Genomic DNA, 24,503 nt, shown 5'->3' on the forward strand with positions numbered 1-24,503 from the left:
CAGGCTCATGCTTAATCCTCACATCCTAATTATAATACGTACAGGCTCATGCTTAATCCTCACATCCTAATTATAATACAGGCTCATGCTTAATCAGACTTAAAAGGACTGTAAGCATAATTTTAAGCTACCCTCCATGTACAGATAGCAATGCACGATTTACAATTCACTACCACTGAAACCTTAAAGGGAGAGAACGGCTAGATATAAACATAGTAACATAGTAATAATTCTGCACTCTCGTTTCAAACGATGCCTAGCTGGTCTCTCCCTTTAATCTTATCCACAAAGGGAACTTAGCTTTTATAACTCTAAAATTGTTTATTTTTGTGAATTTCTCCGTTAATTCTTAAAAGCAATAAATGGGCAAGTCAAAATTTTGCAGAGAAACCGCAAATGAAAATAAACAGTTTAATTAAGCAAAAACATTGATATCTAATTTATACTTGATCAGACAAAGCTTTCAATTGGTATGAGAACCGTTGTAAATCGGGCATTGTCATCTTTGCATGAAGGGTCACATAACATAACGCTGAACGTTTATTTGAGGTGTATTTTCAAATAACCCTCACGTTAAAAAGTGGCGTGTCCGATTCACATCGCGGGAAGATATCGTTAGTTTTTGAGCTAAAAATGTCTTGTACTAGAAATGCGCAAGTTATGTACATTTGAAAGAAAAAATAGTTTTCAGTTTGGCAAATAACGATTACTCATAATTTGACAAAGCTTTAAAAGGTATCGTTGCAAAGGGGAAACGTCAAGTAGGGTTACTAAAATACGATAAAGCCTTTGTAAACAATTTCTAAACATGGTGTGCAGGGTGAAATAATCCCTTGTTTAAAACCTTTTAAAATTTTATTTAAAATTTTTTCATGATACGAAAATAGTTTTGCCTGTTTTGCAATTAGCATTTAATTTTTCTAAACGTTGACTACCATAGGCGGTTTCAAGGGGGGGGTGGCAGTCCATTACCCCCCCCTGAGTGAAATTAGGGGGGGGTGTACCCCCCCCTGGATTTTTACAAATCAATACCCTGTAATTCAAGGTAAAATAAACTGTAATTTTAGTAAGGTTATGGGGGTAAATAGAACTTTTTAGCTTTACAGGGGGGGTTAATATAGGGGTCAATATAGGGGGGGGTAAAATCAATATAGGGGGGGGTAAAAAAAATTTTTCGCCCTTCGGGCGAAATATTTTTTTACCCCCCCCTGACTAAATTCCTGAAACCGCCCATGTTGACTACTATTTTATCTTTCTGCTACATGAAATAAATTATTGCAAATACCAAACATTTAAACAAGGGGGTGGGGGATATTTAAACAAGGGGGTGGGGGATATTTAAATTTTAAGCGAGGGAGGAAGGGGGTTACGGTCTGTTTGTATATTGCAAGGTATATTTATATCTTGCTTAATCCTAGCAAATATGTCCAGTTTGCATCAAAAATTACAAAATTATGTAACTATAATGTACAGTTTGAAGGATAAGGTTGAACAACTTCTTAAATTATGATAAAATAGTTGGTAATTAGTCCGTTCGTCCGACCGTCCGTATGGGAAAATGTAGGAAAAATAGTTTGATAATTGTTCCGTTAAACTTACTGTGCGCTAATTGAAAGAAAAAACGTTCTCCGTTTACAATAAAATAGTTTTTTAACGAAACCTTTCTGAATCATTTAGTTTATAAATTTTGTTTTCAAACAAAGGAGTAAATTAAGTCTTTACCACAAACTCTGATATTATTCCCAATGTCTTTTTCACCCAATGTCGTAGACCTCAAATATTTCAAACTCTGAATTCTGTTAGATCAACTAGTTTAAGTTTGAATTATCAAAGGCTTAAATCATCAGGTTGCAATGATGTAGGGAATATAAATTTAAGTTTTTGGCAAAGACTTATTTCTTTTATTTCAGAATTGAATAATTTCGTGGAAAATTAAAAAAATGAAAAAAGAATGTCAACAATTTTTGAATATAATTCTTTGCCCTTTTTTTTTACCACTTAATGCTTTATTTCATTTTAAAAAAATAACAAAGCTGAATTGTAAACAGAGTGCATGTATGTATAATGTATATTTATGCGTTGAATTTTAAATAGTTGAGTATAAGAGTACATATAAGGATAATAACGAAGCCTTTATGTACCTATAAACGGGTTAGCTTTAAGATTGCCTACCACCGAACCCCAGGCTAATTTTGTCTCCCGCCTTTAAAGGGCAACACTTGAAGCTACTATACTTGAGATTTTATCTAGTTAAACCTAGTTTCTGTTTTTTGTCCTTTTTGTGCCTTGCAGAAATCGACTGCTCAAGGGGCGACGATTCATATTTTCTGGAAAATTAGTTTCAAGACTGGGCTGTCATTGCAATGTTGGGACACATTTTTCCTATTCTTGATTTTAATTTATAATCTTCTTAACACCGCTTCGACAAAACTAACCAAGTTTGGTCTAACCATAGATTAATGTCTAACCATAGATTAATAACAATACAAATAGAACATTAGTTGTCGTCTTTTCCATATTTAAGGGTTTTTCGTACACAATAACCCTCAGGCAAAAGTCCAAAGGAGTTCCGTGCAGGTAGTTTTGAATTACAATAAAGAGCATGCGCGTAACTCATTTGAGCTTCTGCCTTAGGGTTATTGTGAACGAAAGCCCCTAAATCTTAAAAAGGCGACATCAAGTGTTCTATCTGTATTGTTATTAATGTATGGGTCTAACTTTGAATTTTAGCGTTGAGAACTTTGACATTGAGAAGTGAGCCTAAGTTTAAACCGCAGCGCCAGGACAGCAAAATAAGGAATATTAACAAAAGCCACTGACTTTTTCTCTATTTTTTTACATTGTCAGAGTAAAATAATAATGACTGAGAGAAATTTTCTTAATTTTTGATTTTTTGAATAAGAAATTATTTGTCTATTTGCAAAATATTAATGATGTCTAATTGCAGTTTCTCATTTTTTGTACTTTAGGCCAGTTTTTCCTCATTTCACAATTTCAAAGCTTTAAATGCGTATTAGAATTATGTTTTTTTATGAAAACTGCAAGTAAGCCATATTTGCTAGATTCCCTGTAGACTGACTAGGAAAAAATAGAGGATTTAAAGCGACAATCCGCGAATCTGACATAATTCAAATAATAATTAAAGATATAAAGTCTTTGTCACGAACTTTAACTTTTAAATCCCAAAAATATTGTCAACATCATAGCGAAAACCTTTGATATTTCATCTTTTATTTGATAAAAAAAATCATAGCTTGAAATATCAAAGTTAACTGCTCGCTGCCATATCGGGGGGCAAAGATTAAAATATCTGAGTTAGTTGCAAAAATTCAGTTTCATTCAGGCGACATTCGTTACTACAACGCTGACTAGTTATTAAGAAATTTTTAGACGAAAAAAAAAAAAAAAAAACAATCTCAAACCAAGTTTCCATATTTGCGAACACTCCCTTTAACTGAGTTGAGATGAAGAAAATGATGTTTATAAAGAATGAATATTGAAAGTCAGCTCTTCACAACTGTTGGAAAATCCAAAAAAAAGATGAAAACTGAAAACACGGTGATTTCTCAATTCTGAATTTATTCTGCAAGCTGTTTAAAATTAATATTCAGAATGATGATTTAGTTTTGAGAATATAAAAATATTAATCAGAGTTCTGCGGTTTCTTGTTAACACATGTTTATTTCATTATAAAGCAATAATAAATCTAATATTTCTGATCAGAATAAAATTATCAGTCAAATCAAATTTAACAAAATCTTTATTAGGATGAAAAATTTATAAAAATTTGCAATTATTTGAGAAGTTTTTACAGATCGTCAATTATAATTGTTTTCTTTTATTGTAATCATAATTGATAATAATATAATAATTTCTGTTCATTAATAATTGTAGCGTTCGGAATTTTTGTTAAAAGGAAATTTATTTTTCTAACATGTTTTTTTTTATCTACAAGTTCGCCAAATTTAAATTTAGTTTGTTAGTTTTCAAACATTTTAACAATAATCAGCTGATCTGACCATAACTTAGCTGATCTGTCAAATAATTAGTTGATCTGACTAATAACCAGCTGATCTCGTAAATAATCAGTTTCTCTTATCAAAAGTCAGCCGATTTAACCTATAATCGGCTGATCTAACCAATACACAGCTGTCTGACCATTAATCAGCTGATAAAGCCAATATTCAAATAATCTGATCATAATCGGCTGAACTGAACATTGATCAGCTGGTTTTTTTTTACTTAAATCTAATTTACCTGGAACATTTTGTGGTGAATCGCACTGCTGAGTTCCCGGGTTAAATACTCGACCCTTAGTGCATCCAGCTTCAGTTGCTGTTATTCCATCTAAACAATAGGACTGTTTACTAGATTCATACACTTTTTAACAATAAGACTGTTCACTAGATTCAACAATAGGACTGTTCACTAGATTCAAGCACATATTAACAATAGTACTTTTTACTAGATTCAATCACATATTAACAATAGGACTGTTCACTAGATTCAAGCACATATTAACAATAGGACTGTACACTAGATTCAAACACATATTAACAATAGGACTATTCACTAGATTAAAACACATATTAACAATAGGACTGTTCACTAGATTCAAGCACATATTAACAATAGGACTGTTCACTAGATTCAACAATAGGATTGTTTACTAGATTCAAGCACATATTAACAATAGGACTGTTCACTAGATTCAAACACATATTAACAATAGGACTGTTCACTAGATTCAACAATAGGACTGTTCACTAGATTCAAGCACATATTAACAATAGGACTGTTCACTTGATTCAAGCACATATTAACAATAGGACTGTTCACTAGATTCAAACACATATTAACAAAAGGACTGTTCACTAGATACAAACACATATTAACATAGGACTGTTCACTAGATTCAAGCACATATAAACAATAGGACCGTTCACTAGATTCAAGCACATATTAACAATAGGACTGTTCACTAGATTCAAACGCATATTAACAATAGGACTGTTCACTAGAATCAAGGACATATTAACAATAGGACTGTTCACTAGATTCAAACACATATCAAAAATAGGACTGTTTACTAGATTCAAGCACATATTAACAATAGGACTGTTCACTAGATTCAAACACATATTAAAAATAGGACCGTTCACTAGATTTAAGCACATTTTAACAATAGGACTGTTCACTAGATTCAAGCACATATTAACAATAGGACCGTTCACTAGATTTAAGCACATTTTAACAATAGGACTGTTCACTAGATACATGCACATTTTAACAATAGGACTGTTCACTAGATCTAAACACATATTAACAATAGGACTGTTCACTAGATTCAAACACATATTAACAATAGGACTGTTCACTAGATTCAAGCACATCTTAATAATAGGACCGTTCACTAGATTCAAGCACATTTTAACAATAGGACTGTTCACTAGATACATGCACATTTTAACAATAGGACTGTTCACTAGATACATGCACATTTTAACAATAGGACTGTTCACTAGATACTAACACATATAAACAATAGGACTTTTTACTAGATTCAAAAACATCTTAACAATAGGACTGTTCACTAGATACAAGCACATTTTAACAATAGGACTGTTCACTAGATTCAAACAAATATTGACAATAGGACTGTTCACTAGATACTAACACATATAAAAAATAGGACTGTTCACTAGATTCAAGCACATATTAACAATAGGACTTTTCACTAGATTCAAATACATATTAACAATAGGACTGTTTACTAGATTCAAGCACATGTTAACAATAGGACTGTTCACTAGATTCAAGCATATCTTAACAATAGGACTATTCACTAGATTCAAGCACATTTTAACAATAGGACTATTCACTAGATTCAAACACATATTAACAATAGAATTGTTTACTAGATTCAAGCACATATTAACAATAGGACTGTTCACTAGATTCAAACACATCTTAACAATAGGACTGTTCACTAGATTCAAGCACATTTTACAATAGGACTGTTCACTAGATACTAACACATATAAACAATAGGACTGTTCACTAGATTCAAGCACATATTAACAATAGGACTGTTCACTAGATTCAAACACATATTAACAATAGGATTGTTTACTAGATTCAAGCACATATTAACAATAGGACTGTTCACTAGATTCAAGCACATTTTAACAATAGGACTGTTTACTAGATCTAAACACATCGTTTTATGTCAAATGCAACAATTAAAAGGACTGTCCTTGTAATTTCAAGGTACATTCCAATTAAAAGATATATTCACAACATTACTCTTTAACCCTATTCCTGCTGAGGGGGGGGGTCAATTTGACCCCCCCTGTAGTTTTTTTTACATAACTCAAAAAGTATTGGTCCGAGGCTGTTGAAATTTTCTGACTTTTCCTACACGCTCAAAGTCCTTACTTTAGGCCTAAAACTGGGCTTTAATACTAACTGCCTGAGTCCTCAGGCACACTGCGTGTATGACTACTTTTTCCTGTAACAAACTTAATCTTTGTTTTGACCCACTTCCACTTGTCAGATTTTGATAAAATTTAGCTTTTTGGAAAGCCTTTGACATAAGGAAACGAATCGCACAAGTTTTGCAAAAAAATTGCAAATTCTTTTGCAAACAACCTGTCAAAGGAAATTTGCACATTTTTAGTTTTTCTTGGTTAAAAATCAGGATATTTAAAATTTTGCAAAAAGTTTTGCATATTAGAAATGGCATGGTCAAGGGCTTTTCAAAAATGTATAATTTTTCATTTTTTGGAAAAAAAATTTTTTGCAAACATTTTTACTATATAACTGGATTTTACGATAAAAAATTCAATTTTTGCAAATTTGCAAATTTGTTTGCAGATTCTAAAAGTAGAGAACAAGAGCTTTCCAAAGATGTATCATTTGTCATATTTGGACATCAAACATGGGATTTAGAGGGGGGGGGGTCAAATGGACCCCCCAGCATATCCTGGTTTTCAAGTACCCCAGGAAAGATAGGGTTAAAAGTCTGAGTTTCGTAGTTTTGCTTCCTCGAAAAGTGTTAAATTCGCACAATTTCCATTTGTCTCTGCAGTATAAAGCTGCAAGTCACACAATTGAACATGATTAGTTTTCCGAGAGAAAAATAAGAATATATCAATTATTCTTGATCCGACAAAGGATTAATTGTACTGTAGTTTGATTTCATGCCTGCAGTTCCTGTGTGAGAAATTGATCCTATTTAAAGGTGGTGAAAAATAATAATAAATGTTAATTAAGGCCCCCTGTACACTGTACAGGGTTAACCACAAAGGATGAGACTTCAGAGACGATTATACAGAATTTATACTGTCTCGTTTCTTATATTTATAATATGTTTCCTTGCCAAATCATTTTATAAGCCATTAAAAGGGTTTATTCAAGGCAATCTTATCCGTTGTTGGTAACCATGTATGATCAAGTATTACCTAAGCATATATAATATTGTCTGCATGAGGTAGGATGAGGAAGAGCAGGATGTACTCCGAGAGCTCCTCCAGGGCACGTAAATCCATTTTCTAAACTCTAAACAAACAAAAATTCAAATTTTTTTCTTTCTTCACATTTTAAATTTTCATAAATTATAGAAAATCAGGGTACTGTAAAAGTGGCATACAACATCCATATTTAATAAATCAGTTTTCAAACCTTTCTCTTCCATATGTATTTAGAGGTTCGCTGATTTATAATTTTGAAATTATTTTTTTTCAAAATTGGAACTCTAAAACCGTTTTTTTTAAATAAAAAAGATAGAAAGATAGTGAATCAAGACAACTTCAACTTCAAATGGTTTATGTTGTACTCTGATGCAAAATTTAAGAAAAAGATAAAGGTTTTGAAAGGGGTTCATGAAGACTTATAAAATTCGAAATAAAATATATTTAACGGTTTTTTTTGGTTTTCAGTTCTGGTATAAGAGTACAGTATAAGATGTTTTGCATTTATTTTTTTAAGAGTATAAGTCCTTTTTGCACACGGGATTTCAAACATTTTTCAACATTTCTTTTGTATTACATATAGGCCGAGTGATGCGGCTAGGAAAGGCTAGGGGGCCAAGCATCGTGGCTAGGAAAAAGCCTTTACATAGGGAAATTACCCTACTTTATCCTTTAAATAAACTCTAATAATTTCAATTTGAAAAGTTTAAAAATGTTTTTAAACTTAGTTAAGCAATTTGGTAACCTTTGGTTTCTGAGTTGTTGGTGTATCATCAGCTGGTTTCTTGTCGGTCATCTTCTTCTGAGATCTATTTTGCTCAGACACACAACCAGCTCTCCCTGGCAGACACAGGAGGTTAGATAGGCAAGGATCGACAAGAATAGACAAAGATGACAAGGATTGAAAGGATAGACAAGGATAGACAAGGTTAGACAAGGATATACAAAAATAGACAAGGATAGACAAGGATAGACAAGGATAGACAAGGATAGATAAGGATAGACAAGGATAGACAAGGATAGACAAGGATAGACAAGGATAGACAAGGATAGACACGGATAGACAAGGATACCCAAGGATAGACAATATTAGACAAGGATAGCCAAATAAAGACAAGGATAAACAATGATAGACAATGATAGACAAGATTAGACAAGGATATACAAGGATACACAAGGATAGACAAGGATAGACAAGGATAGACAAGATTAGACAAGGATATACAAGGATAGACAAGGATAGACAAGGAAAGACAAGCATAGAAAAGTCTCTACCTGACTCCCTGGCCCAGACACAGGTTCCAATGTCCTCAGAGAAATGAAGTCCCTCGGCACATCTCAACAAAAATAAAATAATTAGATTTAAAAACTTCTCACATTTTCTCTCTTTGAAGCAGACTCTCTTGAGATAAAATGTGTAAACTATTGGTCTAAGTAAGTCATCTAGAACGGTATTAGGTACTTTCCCAAAGGCTTTTTCCCGAAGGTGACTTCCCAAGTGACTATTACTCAATTGGCAACTCCCCAAATTTGCAATTTAACAAGCTGTAACATCCCAAAGGTTTAGATAGGACTTCTAAGGCGCCACAGGCTGCAATGGGTCCGAACGCTGCGGCTAGGATGGGCTATAAAGAGACGAGCGTTTCGGCTAGAACAGGTTAGGAGACTGAGTACTGTGACTAGGACAGACTTGGGAAGTTTCTGCATTGGAAATTGCTCATTTTGGATGTTGCCATTTCGAAAAAATATCCCTGGGAAGTTGCCGCTTGGAGAAAGCCTTTGGGAAAGTACATCCTTCCTTAAGGCTGGAGTAGATTAGAATAGATCAAATTCATAAGTTTTTAAATTTTTTCGCTGAACTAACCTGGTGGGACTTCCTACTCCATTAAGACAAGAATAGAAAACATCACATTCAAATGGATCTTCACTTGGGTATACACCATTCTGCCTCGGGCAATGACTGTCTCCTAAACAGTAAATAAAATTAGAAGACGGTGTAAAAGTTTCTTTGGTAAATCAAAGGACTCATTATTAATGTTTATTTTGTTTAATTTGATTAATTAAAGAATCCTTAATTGAATGGCCGTAAATTAAAACAATCTTGAACACAACAATTTTTTATTGATAAAAATAAAGCGACTTTTTGATTATTTACTTTAGAAGAGTAGTTTAAAATTGTAATAAACCAATTTTTATTCACCGATTGTTTAATTTTTAGATATTTTATTATTTTGATAAGTTATTTAAAGTAGATTTGCTTTAAATATTGAAGACAAACTTAATTACTTTCCAATCATGAAATGTTAAAAAAAAATTTTTAAATTTCTGATAAATTTTGAAATTTTTTTTTTAAATAAAGGCATTTTTTTAGAAATTTTTTATTACTATTGAATTTTGAAATAACTAAACCTGGTTTTGGTCTCTGAAGTTCTGGTCTTGTTTTACATTTATCAGGGGTATTATGTTTCAAATCACAGGGGTCCTCTCCTAAGCAAATTTATTCTCATTTTTTTTTGGGGGGGGGGGGAGGGAAAAATGGTACGCTGGTAGGCAATTATATAAATAAAATAAAGACGACTTTTTATTTAAGCTTTAATTGTTAACAAGCTTTTTTTCGAATTTCAAGTTTACAAGTAATTAAACAGAAGCTTTTATAATTTGAAAATATGAAACGGTTTGAAATGCCTAAAATGGTAGACTAAATTTTAGAAATGCTAGGACTAGAGGTTTACTATGAGGTTCCAAAAAACGTAGTATATAGTAAAATTAAGTTTACAAATATCTCGAGAAGTTCGACATATTATTCTCTTTTTCGGGAAATGTTTATGTTTGAGAGTCTACACAGTTTAATTGCGTTCAAGACAAGTACACAGTACAAACGTACCTACTTGTCTGATTTAAATTGGGATTCACTGCAATATGATTTAAATATCTTCATTATATATTCTACCTTCTGGTTTTTCAGGATGAAATACAAGGCCATCTTGACATATAACCCTTAAAATAAAAAGATGGCTTATTATTTACAAATATATTATCATTTAAATTTTATATAGTTAAAAACATTATATATATATTCTAATCTAAATTTATAAGTACTGATGAGTATACTTTTCTTGTCCGTATAGGTTTGTAGATTTTTTAAAAGCTCAAAAAGAATCTGAGATTTTAAAACTAATTCAAAATTAAATGCTCGATAAGTTTGTTTTTAATACTTAATGGAAATTATTACTCGGATCAAAGATGTCAAACAAAAGATTTTTTTAAAACAATTGATAAAATTGTTTTGACAAATATTTTTTTAAAATTGTTTTGATTAATATATTTGCTTCAGATTTTTTTAAGCTTAATGTAATAAAAGCTAACTTATAGAAAATTGGAAGATGATTTGTGTTGAACATTTTTTTATCCCAAAAACCTTGAATGTGTAAAAAGAACCTTAAAACGATGCCCATGGCCCTATTTGAAGAAGAAAAAATTTAATATTATAAAAATTACCATTTAATTTTTTTCTCCCCTTACCTTTTTGACAATCCATTCCTACATTCAAAATATTTGTCGCATTGTGTAGGATCAGGAAACAGGTGGATTTTATCGGTCAACTTGGTGAAGGCAGGACATCTAAAATTAACAAAAATGAAAGGGACTGTCCACGTAATTTCTAGTATATACGATTACCCTTTAAACCTTCGTCTGAGCAAATATTATGTACATTATCTTTTGTTTTTCTAAATAAAAACAGATTATTTTTATTTCTGGATTTTACCGGATCTGTTCTAAAGGGACAAAATGCGAAAGCTGTATTGACTTTTTTTGTCTGGTTTAGCTTTCTTTTAACCGTTTTTAACCCTATCCCTGCTGGGGTAATTAAAAACCAGGAACGGGTTGTATGCTTATAGTTTGCAAAACTTTCTTTGTAAAAATTGTGCAATCCGTTTCCTTATGTCATAGGCTTTCCAAAAACTAAAAATTATCAAAAACTGACAGTAAAAGTTGGTCAAAACAAAGATTTAGTTTGTTAAAGGATAATGTAGTCATTCAGGCAGTGCGTGTGAGGACTCAGGTAGTTAGTATAAAAGCCCAGTTTTAGACCTAAAAGGATGGATATGGGTATTTAGGAAAAGTCAGAAAATTTCAACAACCTCACAGACCAATACTTTTTGAGTAATGTAAAAAAAACTAGAGGGGGGGGCAAATTGACCCCCCCCCCTTTAGTTATAAGGAATAGGGTTATAAGAATATATGGTTTCTATGAGGACAATGTATTTGTTAAACAATTAAAAATACATACATACTTGGGGTAGGAAGAAAAACATACATACTTTGGATAGGAAAAAGTGTGGCAATCTTTGTTTTATATTAATTCCCATTTTTGATATTTTGGTTAACCCTATCTCTGCTGGGGTACTTGAAAACCAGGATATGCTGGGGGGGGGGGGGTCAATTTGAACTTCCCCCTCTAAATCCCATGTTTGATGTCCAAATATGACAAATGATACATCATTGGAAAGCTCTTGTGGTCTACTTTTAGAATCTGCAAAAAAATTTGAAAATTTGCAAAAATTATATTTTTAATCGCAAAATCCAGATATAAAGTAAAAATGTTTGCAAAAAAAATTTGTCCAAAAAATGAAAAATTATACATTTTTTAAAAACCTTGAACATGCCATTTCAAATATGCAAACATTTTTACAAAATTTTAAATAACCTGATTTTTAATCAAGAAAAAATAAAAATATGCAAATTTCCTTTGACAGGTTGTTTGCAAAAAATTTGCAATTTTTCTCTCGCAAAACTTGTGCAATTCGTTTCCTTATGTCAAAGGCTTTCCAAAAAGCTAAATTTTATCAAAATCTAACAAATGGAAGTGGGTCAAAACAAAGATTTAGTTTGTTACAGGAAAAAGCAGTCATTCAGGCAGTGTGCCTGAGGACTCAGGCAGTTATTTAAAATTTTAGTTCCACAGAAAAATGATCATCCCTTTTTCAAAGGATGTATCATAGTTTAATATAATAGTAGATGCATTGCTAATTTGTGTATATATTTGTAAATTGTAATAATGTTCATAATAAAATACATTTTCACATATCATTATAAATTGTTGAAATAATAAGTTCAATAATATATATAAACATATATGATGAAAATCTCTTTTTTTATTAATAAAAATAAATTGATTATATATATATATATTATAAATGTATAATATATATGTACCTTTCTGTATCTACTTAATGTAGTATGTATGTAGTATAATGTGCTTATATACATCTTATCTAAACAAGACGTCTTACAAATCTTCAATACCATATTGGTAAAGAGGAGAAGAATAGACCCAATTTATCTTTTTGTAGAACACATGTCAAACTTTAAGAAATAATATTTATAATAATCTTTATGAACATTTGTATGTACATCTTCTGTACATTTCCTGGCTGTACAACAAAAAAGTCTATAAATCAAGAAAATTCTATTGATTAGTCGAGTTCTGGCTGTCCATTAATTTTGCTTTGACCGGGCCGACTTGGAAGCGTAACTCTGACCAAATTTGGTTTGTAAATGCCAAGTTTTTGTTTTACATTGGACATTGGTTTTGGACTTTTTGTTTACTTGAAACTACGTGTTTTTAATCTCACAATCCAAAAATTCACAATTTCGACTTTATTTTAAAGGAATTTAGTTTTTGCCACAAACTCTTATTTATTAATTCCTATATCTCTGCAACACTCAATTCCTTTGTTTTACGCAGTATTTATGAACTATTTCCCCCTCTCGCCCTTACTGTCTTAAAATGCTAATATTTTGTTTTTATTATTTTAATACGCTCAAATGTCAGATCAGTAACATTATGGACCGAACAAAAAACCAAAATATCATGATCTGTTAAAAGGCAACATACAGATCATACCCCACTCCACCCAAGTTCAATATCAATCTACCCCCCCCATCCTCCCTTTAGGCCAATCCCCCCCTGTATACAGGCCCAAGATGAACCTTCTTCTCCAGTAAACCATTGTAAACCTACAAAGGGCACGCGGAGTCCTGAACTTACAAATAGTTTTAATTCCATTTTTGCTTCCCTTTGTGCTTTGTTATATCAAGACAGATGTATTTTGTTGATTGTATATCGAACTTACCGAAATTACAACCATGCAGAATGTTCGAAAAAACAACCAGAATGTTCGAAATTACAACTAGAATGTTCGAAATTATAACCAGAATGTTCGAAATTGCAACCAGAATGTTCAAAATTACAACTAGAATGTTCGAAATTGTAACCAGAATGTTAGAAATTACAACCAGAATGTTCGAAATTACAACTAGAATGTTCGAAATTACAACTAGATTGTGCGATATTACAACTAGAAAGTTCGCAATTACAACCAATGCAAAGAAAATATCACAATTTGTGATATTTTCTTTGCATTCTGTTTTTATTTCCAACAAACTTTTCGTAATTTATAAATCCGATTTTACGAAAAGAATGTTTAGTTTTTCTTCAAGCAGTGTATGTTTGAATTTTTTGCGTCTTTATACCAAATTTACGAAGGTTTCATTCATTAGAATTTCCGAGTATATTTTGCACACGGCAGATAAACAGTAAACATTCTCACAACATTTCGCGCTAAGATTGCAACTATTTGCATAGAAAACGCATTCTCAAGTTTAATTGCGCTTTTTTCTTTAAAAACTCAGATTTAGTAATAATTACAGCCAAGTCAAATAGTGTTGCATTTTTTTAAATTCAATTACATTTATCTCTAAAACATACAGTATTTTTTGATTTTATACCTGATATAAGGCCTGGAAATAATAAAAGCATTCTTAAAAATTTGTAAATTTCTTTAAAGTGTATAACTCCAAAATGTTGAAAAGTAAAGAGCAGGAAAATTGTTGTTAGATACTTTGTTTAGTAATCCTTAATGTAGATTATATAAAGAAATGTTTTTTCAGACACAGTAACATGCTTTATAAGTTTTAAAAACATTTGCGTTCACAAGGAATAAAGAGAGTCTAAGAAATGTGAGTATTTTAAACACTATCGCAAAACTAACTAGTTCTGTTTAGGTTCAGACTGCATTGGAATAAATTATAAAGCTCAATAACAAACCTTTAAAGCAACAATTAAACCTCATCAAAGCGAAGAAATGGGCTCGAAAGTAATGGTAAACTGACTGATAAATCCGGAAGCTAAACACACTTTAAAATTGTATCATGGGAAATAGGAGACATTATATTGAGACACACTGTAGTATATAAAACGCTTCCTTTAAGTGAATATAATTAATCAGTGTTATGGTTATGTCTTTATAAAACCCAATTAACCTTGCTAACCTAGGTTATACACTACATGCTAAGTGCGCAGCTTGAAAATAAAAGCCCCTAAACAAATGATAAATACCGTGATAACCAAAATAAAGTGAAATATGAAGACGACCTGGTCAAAATGTAAATATTATTGTTTAAATGCAGGTTTTCAACCACTTAGAAACGATTTTTTTTTGTTGTTTTTAAGATATAAAAACTAATGGTTGCATGTAAAGCAAGATGAAATAAGTGAAACAATTTCTGGACAAAGAGGCGCGAAGAGATCTGAATGCCTTATCGATGTTTAGTTTTTTTTCTACGCTCTATTTTTGAAATGTATAACATTTAAAAGGTATTTACATACATCCGGGTAACCATTGAGCATCTTACGCAAACATGGGCGTGTCCTTTGTGTGACGTACTTTACACATTCAGCTCCCTGCAGTTGGGCGTTCACCGCTTTTATTCTTCAACAGTAGAACTAACCCAATTAATTAATTAATGAAGGATAGTATTCTAATTATGTTTAATCTGCAAAATCTTTAATTAATTAATAATTAAATTGGTGTGCAAAAATGTGAAGCTATGCTTGAACCACGGAAACGCCCAACAAGTTCAATACACATCTTATTTCTTTCTATTCCTACTTTGAAAAATTGAAAGATGTTTTAGATTATATTCAGAAGGGAAGTAATTTCAAGAAGTCCAATCTACTATATTACCCCCCCCCCCACTCCTGGCCTATGTTTCTATCCTCCTACTCTCTATTATAGTATCTATATGCCGGTGTTGCTTACAACAGTTTAAAAGGTCAACCCCTGACCTTGACTTCACTATTATTGTACACCGTGCAGTTTTCAGATTATCATTTCACCAAGAAATATTGAAATAAAAATATTCTTTAAGGAGTTGAGACTTTGCATTGCCACAAACTTAAATTTTATAATCCATTTAACTTTGCAATTTGATGGTGAACACCTTTTAAATTTCATACTTAAATTATTTCATCAAACATAGTTTGAAATCTCTGAGGTCTACGACATTGAGTTGCAAAGATATAAGGATTAGAAAATCAAAGTTTGTGGCATAGACTTAATTCCTTTCTTTAATATTAATTGTTGATTCAGTTTACAGCATATATGAGGATCTTGAAACCTTATTATTTTGAGCGTTAAAAGGAGTTGAGTCCTTCCCACAAATTCTCATTTTGTAAACCCTATATCTTTTGAACCCCATGTCGTAAACCTTTGATATTTTAAATTTATATTATTTTATCTAACAGAAGTCATAGTTTGAAATGTCAAATGTCTACAACATTGGACTGCAAAGATATAGGAATTAGAAAATCAGAGTTTGTAACAAAGAATCAATTCCTTTCTCTGCTTTATTGTGGAATAGGGCGTTGAAATCCTTCTGCACTGTGGTATAGAGTATTAAAATTCTTCTGCTACTTTGGCAAGGAGCGTAACACTTTTCCTGCTACTGTAGTATAATTCTTTTGTTCATTTGGTATAGAGTGTTGAAATCCTGTTGCTACTGTGGTTTAAAGTGTTGACATCCTTCTGCTTCTGTGGTTTAAAGTGTTAAAGTCCTTTTAATAATGTGTATAGAGTGTTGAAATTCTTTTGCTACTGTGGTTTAGAGTGTTGCAATACTTCTGCTACTCTGTGGTTTAAAGTGTTAAAGCCCTTTTAATAATGTGTAGAGCGTTGAAATTCTTTTTGCTACTTTGGTTTAGAGTGTTGCAATACTATTTTGGTTTAAAGTGTTAAAGTCCTTTTAATAATGTGTATAGAGTGTTGAAATTCTTTTTGCTACTTTGATTGAGAGTGTTGCAATACTTCTGCTACTCTGTGGTTTAAAGTGTTAAAGTTCTTTTAATAATGTGTATAGAGTGTTGAAATCCAATTGCTACTGTGGCTTAGAGTGTTTCAATACTTCTGCTACTCTGTGGTTTAAAGTGTTAAAGCCCTTTTAAAAATGTGTATAGAGTGTTGAAATCCTTCTGTTACTGCGTACCCTTCGGTACACACGGAGCTTTCCGACCTCGTTGAACAGTAAAGCTGTGTTTCATGCACTCCCAGTTTTTTTTTTATGCAGGTTTACTTAATATTACGCTTACAGTCTCTTTAAGAACAGATACATACCCACTTGTATAATTTAACTTGAACTGTGCTTGTACAGATAGATAGATAGATAGATATATAGATAGATAGATAGATAGATATACCGGAAATAGATTTAGAATTTTAGAAACATTTCCATCAGTGCATCGTCAAACCATGCATAGTTTATTCTACATACAGGGTGTCCCGATAAACATGGGAATTGAGTCATGAATTCATTTATAAATCCTAATGACCCATCTCAAAAACATTTCACGATTCATGGGACTTACAAAATTCATACCTTTAAAATTGACAGTCAGTGAAGAATTGTGTCACATTTATTTGTACATGCACACTTAATCATTCATTAAAAAATCAAAGACTGATGGCGTCAAAAAAAAAACTCAATTAATAGGTCGTGCTATACAACCCTAACATCTAAGCGTCTCTACTCTCTGACTCATGAAAAACTCTCCTAACTTTTCATGGGGTAACACCCCTGACTCCAATGGTAAAACTCTGATACCTTTGGTAATACCCCTGACTCCTCTCTGGTAATGACTCGGACACCTCTGGTAACACCCCTAACGGCCTGACCCTCCATGGTAAAGCCCCTGATTGGAACCCACGCCCCGGAACCAATGATCGGTTATGGACCATGTTTTCCTTCACAATCTTTGATCCAGAACTAGAAATATTCTTCATACTTTTTTATACTTGAAGTAAATTTAAACTTAGGGAGCTAATTGCGCCTCGGAGCTAACAATTTAGGGAGCTTCACGCCTTGTATCTTACAATTTGGGGAGCTTATCGCCTTTTTTTTCTCTTGAGGACATTTTAAATTCTAAAATTTTCCAATATTGTTGAAAAAATAAAATTATTCTAACTCTAAAACTTTTTGCGGGATAAAGATTACTGAAAACAGTAATTAGCTAATAATATCTTCAAGCTGTACTTCCTAAAAATCCTGATAATTGATGGATTGTGGTTAAAACAATAATCATTTTCTAGCTACTGCTAAATATTGGTTAAATGCACACCATTTCTAAAGCTTGTAATAAAAGATCGAATTGCGTTACAGCACCAAATAGATTTTTTCGTTTTTAAATTGTTCAGAACCCCTCCCCCCCCCCAAAAAAAAAAACAAAAAAAATGAAGTTGAAATCAATTTTGTATTAAAAAAAAAAGTATTTGATTAAAAATGATCGATTTCTAGAAAGAAAAACAAGAACGATTTCACAATTTATGCTCAGATGAAGATGGAAAGAGTAGTGTTATCAATTTAACCTACAGAGTGTCCCAATAAACATGATAACTAAAAGACGCCTGAAATTCCTCTTTGATATCTGATATCTAATGCTTGGTAAAGAAAGTAACAAAGCGAGGCATAAAGGTCTGAAAAGCTATTCATAAAGTGGTATATATATATATACCTTTCTTGTATCTTAAGAATTGACGAATATATATTAGATATTAAGACAATTTTGAATTCTTAAATAAATTGAAATTTGTAGAAATTTTGCAATATATCCGTTAATTTTGAAGATAAAAAAATGATAGACCACATTTTGAAAATCTCCAAACCAGGCGTTTTCGATATTAGGAGTTTAGGCTGTAATACTGCATTAATTGTGTGCATGAAAAAATGGATCGAGGCATAAAGATTGAAAAGCTATTAATAAAGTGGTATATATATATATATATCTTTCTTGTATCTTAAGAATTGACGAATATATATTAGATATTAAGACAATTTTGAATTAGACCATATTTTGAAAATCTCCAAAGCAGGCGTTTTCGATATTAGATGTTTTGGCTGTAATATTACATTAATTGTGTTCATGAAAAAATGCCGAATGGATCGAAGACGATATTTAAGTCGTCACTGAAATCCCATGTTTATTGGGACACCCTGTAGAATAGAGCTTCACTTGTACTGTAGTCATTCCTTTTATTCATAAATTGTATTTAACCTCTGAATGAGAAATCCCGGTAAACACAAAACAATAAATCCACCAAATTTTATTTTATTTGACCCGTGACCAAGAACTGCATTTCCATATTTTTTCCCGGAAGTATTTATATGTTGAGTGCATACCAAGGAATTCAACTGAATTCTTCATTTTTCTGCAACGGTTTCCCTCAGAACAGTTTCCGAAAAGCGAAAGATTTTGAAGATAATTCTTGTTTATTAGGGTTTCAAGGTTTCCCACGAAAATACAGTAGGATAAATAGTTGAAATAAACATCAAGTTTTGATACATGGGCTGGCATACATTTACAAATACAATAATGTTAAAACATTTTGAAATGCACAAAATTCAGAATGTTGTGAAAATAAAAGAAAATGTGTACATAACCTAATTTTATAATTGATTATTCAAATTATTAATATCAACGAAATCTTTGAAAGTTTGAAAGTCGTGATATTTAAGCTAGCTATCATGAATTCATGATTTTGAATTAACGGGCTGCAGCTTAGTTGTGAGCGGAGCGGAAGTAAAAAACTTGGTAAAACTTAGGAAGCTTATATTTTCTATTTATTTTTAAAAGAAAAAAAGTTTTCCATTTTTCTTTTTCCTCAAAAGTAACGGAACTATGTGTAATTTAACCTCTGATAAAAGTGATGGAACTATGTGTAATTTACACTCTGATAAAAGTGATGGAACTATGTGTAATTTACCCTCTGATAAAAGTGATGGAACTATGTGTAATTTACCCTCTGATAAAAAATTCGTCTTTAAATATTTTTTCAAGTAACAAATATTGACATATTTTTGTTTTTCTGTCTAAAAAGTTTTTTTGGTTTTAAGTGGGACCTTTGGTTTTGTGCTTCAATAACGAGCAAATAAATTGTCAATTAAAAACTCAAGAAAATAGAAATGCCTAAAAATCCCGAAATTTTTTATTACAACTTTTTCTTTGCAACAAGTGTATTTGATGTTGTTATAAAGGAAATAACTTTACTAAGCTCTTATATCAAATCACAAATTAAGTGAAATGGGTCTGTTTACACAGCATAATTTCCGTATCCCATGCATATTGGACTATCAAAAGTCATAAATTGATTCTAAAAGTCGTCTTCCTATTCCAGAATTTTCTGGTTCTCACTATATATATGTAGATACTTAAAAATCTGGTTCCTTCACGTTCCAAAAATGTAGATTGTAGACCTTTAAACATGAATTTCCGGATACCAGGCGTTTTTAACCTTACAATACAAATAAAATTAAGTGGGTGCAATCAGTTACAGGGGGTTGGGTGGGGGGGGGGGGAGAGGTATTTGTGTATTGGTATGGTATTAGTTTTTGAAAGTGGTGGGAGGGAAGGGGGGGAGCGTATTTGTGTGTTGGCATGGTATTAGTTTTTTTAGTGGCAATGGGGAGGGAGGAGGGGGAGGGGTATTTTTGTATTGGCATGGTGTTAGTTTTTGAGAGTGGTATAATGAGGATATAGGGTGGGAGGGGGGGGGGGGGAAAAGAAAAAGAAAATCAAAAGTGTTTCAAGATTTTTTTCTGCCAACTTTGCAGTTTTTATAATTAATAAGCATGTTGAGTTTCAGGTTTTAATTAAATTTATAATCAACTTTTCCATAAGTTTTGCATAACTATATATCTATATATCAGTCTAGGCATACTATATGTAATTATAGTTTCATCAAACTTCAAAGAGAAAATAGATTAAAACGGTATGCTAGAATATAGTTAGGCATGTCGAGAATGAAGGCAAGCATTGCAAAGCATGCGTCAGTTTTAAGCAAGCCATAATAAAATCTTAATAAACAAATAAATATAAAGTATAAAGTAAAAAATATCTTCTGCTTAATATATTGAATTAACATGTTTACAATATTACAATATTGAAATTTCATAAACCTTTTCTACGTTTTTCCTTGTTTATCCTTAAGCATGTGCCCGCCCTGTTCAACCATTTGTTCCAACCATTCTGAATTCCAAGCCAAGCAGGGCGGGACAAGCAGTAGCTGGGCCTTTCGGCCTGGATTATCCAGACGTTTATGTAGATTTATGCCAAAATACTGTTTAAATACAAGGCTAGAGTCACGGATTCGAAATGAGAGAAATATCCATAGAAAATCTTATTTTATAAAATTAAATATAATTCGTGATCTAGTCTAAAGGTCACACATATCCGTAACCAAATCGCTTGCTAGATTTTTTTAACCCAAAAGGCCGGGGGAGGGGGGGGGGAGCTATATATTATAAAAATAGATTCGGACTTTGCAGGAACTAAAATGTCAAATTGTTGTTTTTTAAAGAATTATAAGAGAAGGGAATGTATTTGTTATTAATGATTTTATTATGTTTTTAATAGTTCTAATAAATAAAAATGAATGCAAAGTTGACATATTTTTATCTATATTTTTCTTAGTTTTTTATTTCCTGATGCTCTCTGGCCGGTCATGGACTAAAAGTTCAACAAAAACAAGACGGTGCAGATCTTTGCTTTTAGATTCTCTCAGATTTTTCAGTTTGTTTTCAACCATTATTGTAAATATCTATTTTCTGTACTTTATATACATGTTATATAAAGAAACTTGTACTGTTATATAATTTATTGTACTCTATATTATACTGTACTGTACTGTACTACAATTTTTTACATAATACTTTATTGTACTACAATTTCTTGTACTTTACTGTCTTTACTGTACTGCCCTTTACTGTACTAGCCTGTACTGTACGTACTTTACTGAACTGCACTGTTCTGTAGTGCACTGTACTGCAATGCACTGTACTGCACTGTAATGCACTGTACTGTACTGCACTGTACTGCACTGCACTGTACTGCACTGCACTGTACTGCACTGTACTGTACTGCACTGTACTGTACTGCACTGTACTGTAATGTACTTTACTGTACTGCACTGTACTGTATTGTACTGTACTGTACTGTACTGAACTGTACTGTACTGTACTGTACTGTACTGTACTGTACTGTGTTGTACTGTACTGTACTGTACTTTACTGTACTGTACTGAACTGTACTGTACTGTACTGTACTGTACTGTACTGTACTGTACTGTACTGTACTGTACTGTACTGTACTGTACTGTACTGTACTGTACTGTACTGTACTTACTGTACTGTACTGTACTGTACTGTACTCTACGCACTGTACTGCACTGTACTGTACTGCACTGTACTCTACTGCACTGTACTGTACTGCACTGTACTCTAATGCACTGTACTGTACTGTTCTTCATTGTACTGTACTGCACAGTACTGCACATGGTTTTTTTACTTCACTATAATGTACTGTATTTCACTGCACTTTCAAACCCATAACAATATATTTTGACAACATTTTATTTTTCGCTATCATTAGTACATTTGTTCCCATCTGTATCAAAGAAATATTCAAGATTGGTAATTGAGTATTTAAGTTCGTCCGTCTTATAGGTTTGTCTATGAATAAACCGGACAAACCACAAAATAATAGTTTCCTGAGAATCTGGGAAAATAATCAGTTTGACACACTAACTATCAATCTATCATTTGCTGAACCATCTAACTATCTTTCTATCATTTGCTGAACCATCTTACTATCTTTCTATCATTTGCTAAACCATCTTACTATCTTTCTATCTGCCCAACACAAGATAACTAGATATTTTGCGGAAATATATATAATAATTCTAATATCAGAACAGGAAGTAGAAAAAGATGGATTTTCTAGGATATAAAAATGAAAAATTGCTTTTGATTTAAACCACTAAATTCAGCTCCAAAATGTGTCAAAAGGTATGTAGATTTAAACTAATAAGATTTAATACTTTACACAAGATATCTTTAAATAAAACCCAGGAAATTCAGCCATCTACATCAAATTTTACTTTCTTTTTCGTAATTTTCATCTTTTTGATAAAAAAACGATTATATACGAGTTTTCTTTGTCAAATGTTCATAAGAACATAAATTTATAGCTAACTTGAAAGCTACAAACCTAAAATTTGTCTTGTGTGTGTTATGATTGATTCCCAGATTACATCTGAACTTCTGAACCGAATGGAAAAACATTTAGTGTTGGACCCCCCCCCCCCCAGGTTTTGTGGTTTTGTCCAGTCATAATTCGAAAATGTACTTAAACAACTTGTGTTTCAAGATTATGAAAAACTCTGAAAAAATCTACGGAAAAATGCATATCAAAAGGACTTCTTAGAAGTCAGAACTCGAAATTGTGATAACAAAAGAAGTCTTTTTCAAAGATAGTATTTTTTCTTTTTAAAATGTTGTGTAGAGATAAAATTCTATTATAGAGCTAGGATAAACTTGTCTTTTTTCTCCTTCTATCATTTATTCAAACTAAAATCAGATGCATTCATTTTTCTGGCTTCTTTCTAAACCTTCTTTCTGAATATTCTTTCTAAGCTTTCTTTCTTAACCTTCTTACTAAATCTTCGTCTAACCTTATTTCTAAAGTTTCTATCTAAACCTTCTTTCTAAACCATCTTTCTAAGCTTTTTTTCTAAGCTTTCTTTTTTAATATTCTTTCTAAGCTTTCTTTCTCAAACTTCTTTCTAAACCTTCTCACTAACCTTCTTTCTATGCTATCTTTCTAAACCTTTTTTTAAAAAACTTTCTGTCTAAGCTTACTTTCTAAACCCTCTTTCTAAACCTTCTTCCTAAGCTTTCTTTCTTGAATTGATTTCTAAACCTTCTTTATAAACGTCTTTCTAAACCTTCTTTGCAAACCTCTTTCTATTCTTTCTAAACCTACTTTTTTTACCTCTTTCTTTTCTTTCTAAACCTTATTGTTATACCGCTTTTAATTCTGTTTAAACCTTCTTTCTATACCTTTTTCTAACCCCTTTTAAAGTTTCTTTTAAACCTTCTTTTTAAACCTTTTTTTCTAAAGCTCATTTTAAATTTTCTACTTGGTTTTAACACTTGAAAACAAACTTTACATAAATATTATTTTAGATTAAATATTTCAGTTCATGATCAAGATTTTATTGCATGAATCTACTATTTAATCTATAGATTGTATTGTATTACGTACATGTAATGTATATAGAAAAGTAAAACATATCTCTTACTTGAACTCTTCCTCTTGTGTGAATACTTCAGCTGTTAGTAGGCTAAGGTAGAAACCTAGTCCGGTCAGCACAGCTAGCTTCATTTTATATTCTGGTCTAAACACCAGTTTTATCTGTCTTGTCTGTCGTGTCTGTCGTGTCTGTCTTGTCTGTCTTGTCTGTCTTAACTGTCTTGTATGTCTTGTATGTCTTGTCAGTCTTGTCTGTCTTGTCTGTCTTGTCTGTCTTGTCTGTCTTGTCTGTCTTGTCTGTCTTGTCTGTCTTGTCTGTCTTGTCTGTCTTGTCTGTCTTGTCTGTCTTTTCTGTCTTTTCTGTCTTGTCTGTCTTGTCTGTCTTGTCTGTCTTGTCTGTCTTGTCTGTCTTGTGTTACCTAATTTACAACTCTAGCTGACAAAGGCTCATATCTGAAAATAAGATCTAAGTAATTAAAATAGTTTAAAGATTAAAAATTAAAAAAAACGTTATCTAAAGTCAGATCTAACACTGTAAATAATTTACGTACATATTGGTTCTCTATCTATTTATATTACTAGCTATTCATCTTTCTAAGGAGAATAAC

At 31.9% G+C, this 24,503-nt stretch overlaps 1 protein-coding gene across 1 annotated transcript; it reads right to left on the reverse strand.

Moving 5' to 3' along the window:
* Positions 1 to 37: 37 nt before the first annotated feature.
* Positions 38 to 24,503, reverse strand: LOC111695376 (protein obstructor-E). Its single transcript, XM_023464695.1, has 12 exons — positions 24,447 to 24,503; positions 24,315 to 24,348; positions 23,945 to 24,040; positions 10,995 to 11,093; positions 10,423 to 10,469; positions 9,882 to 9,959; positions 9,337 to 9,439; positions 8,748 to 8,809; positions 8,218 to 8,312; positions 7,464 to 7,560; positions 4,258 to 4,347; positions 38 to 66 (listed from the first exon to the last, which is right to left on the reverse strand). Exons 3-12 carry the CDS (start codon positions 24,025 to 24,027, stop codon positions 53 to 55), a joined length of 768 nt encoding a protein of 255 aa, XP_023320463.1. The 5' UTR covers positions 24,028 to 24,040; positions 24,315 to 24,348; positions 24,447 to 24,503; the 3' UTR covers positions 38 to 52.

This window comes from Eurytemora carolleeae, unplaced genomic scaffold, assembly GCF_000591075.1.
Source record: "Eurytemora carolleeae unplaced genomic scaffold, Eaff_2.0 scaffold219, whole genome shotgun sequence".
Classification (NCBI taxonomy): domain Eukaryota; kingdom Metazoa; phylum Arthropoda; class Copepoda; order Calanoida; family Temoridae; genus Eurytemora; species Eurytemora carolleeae.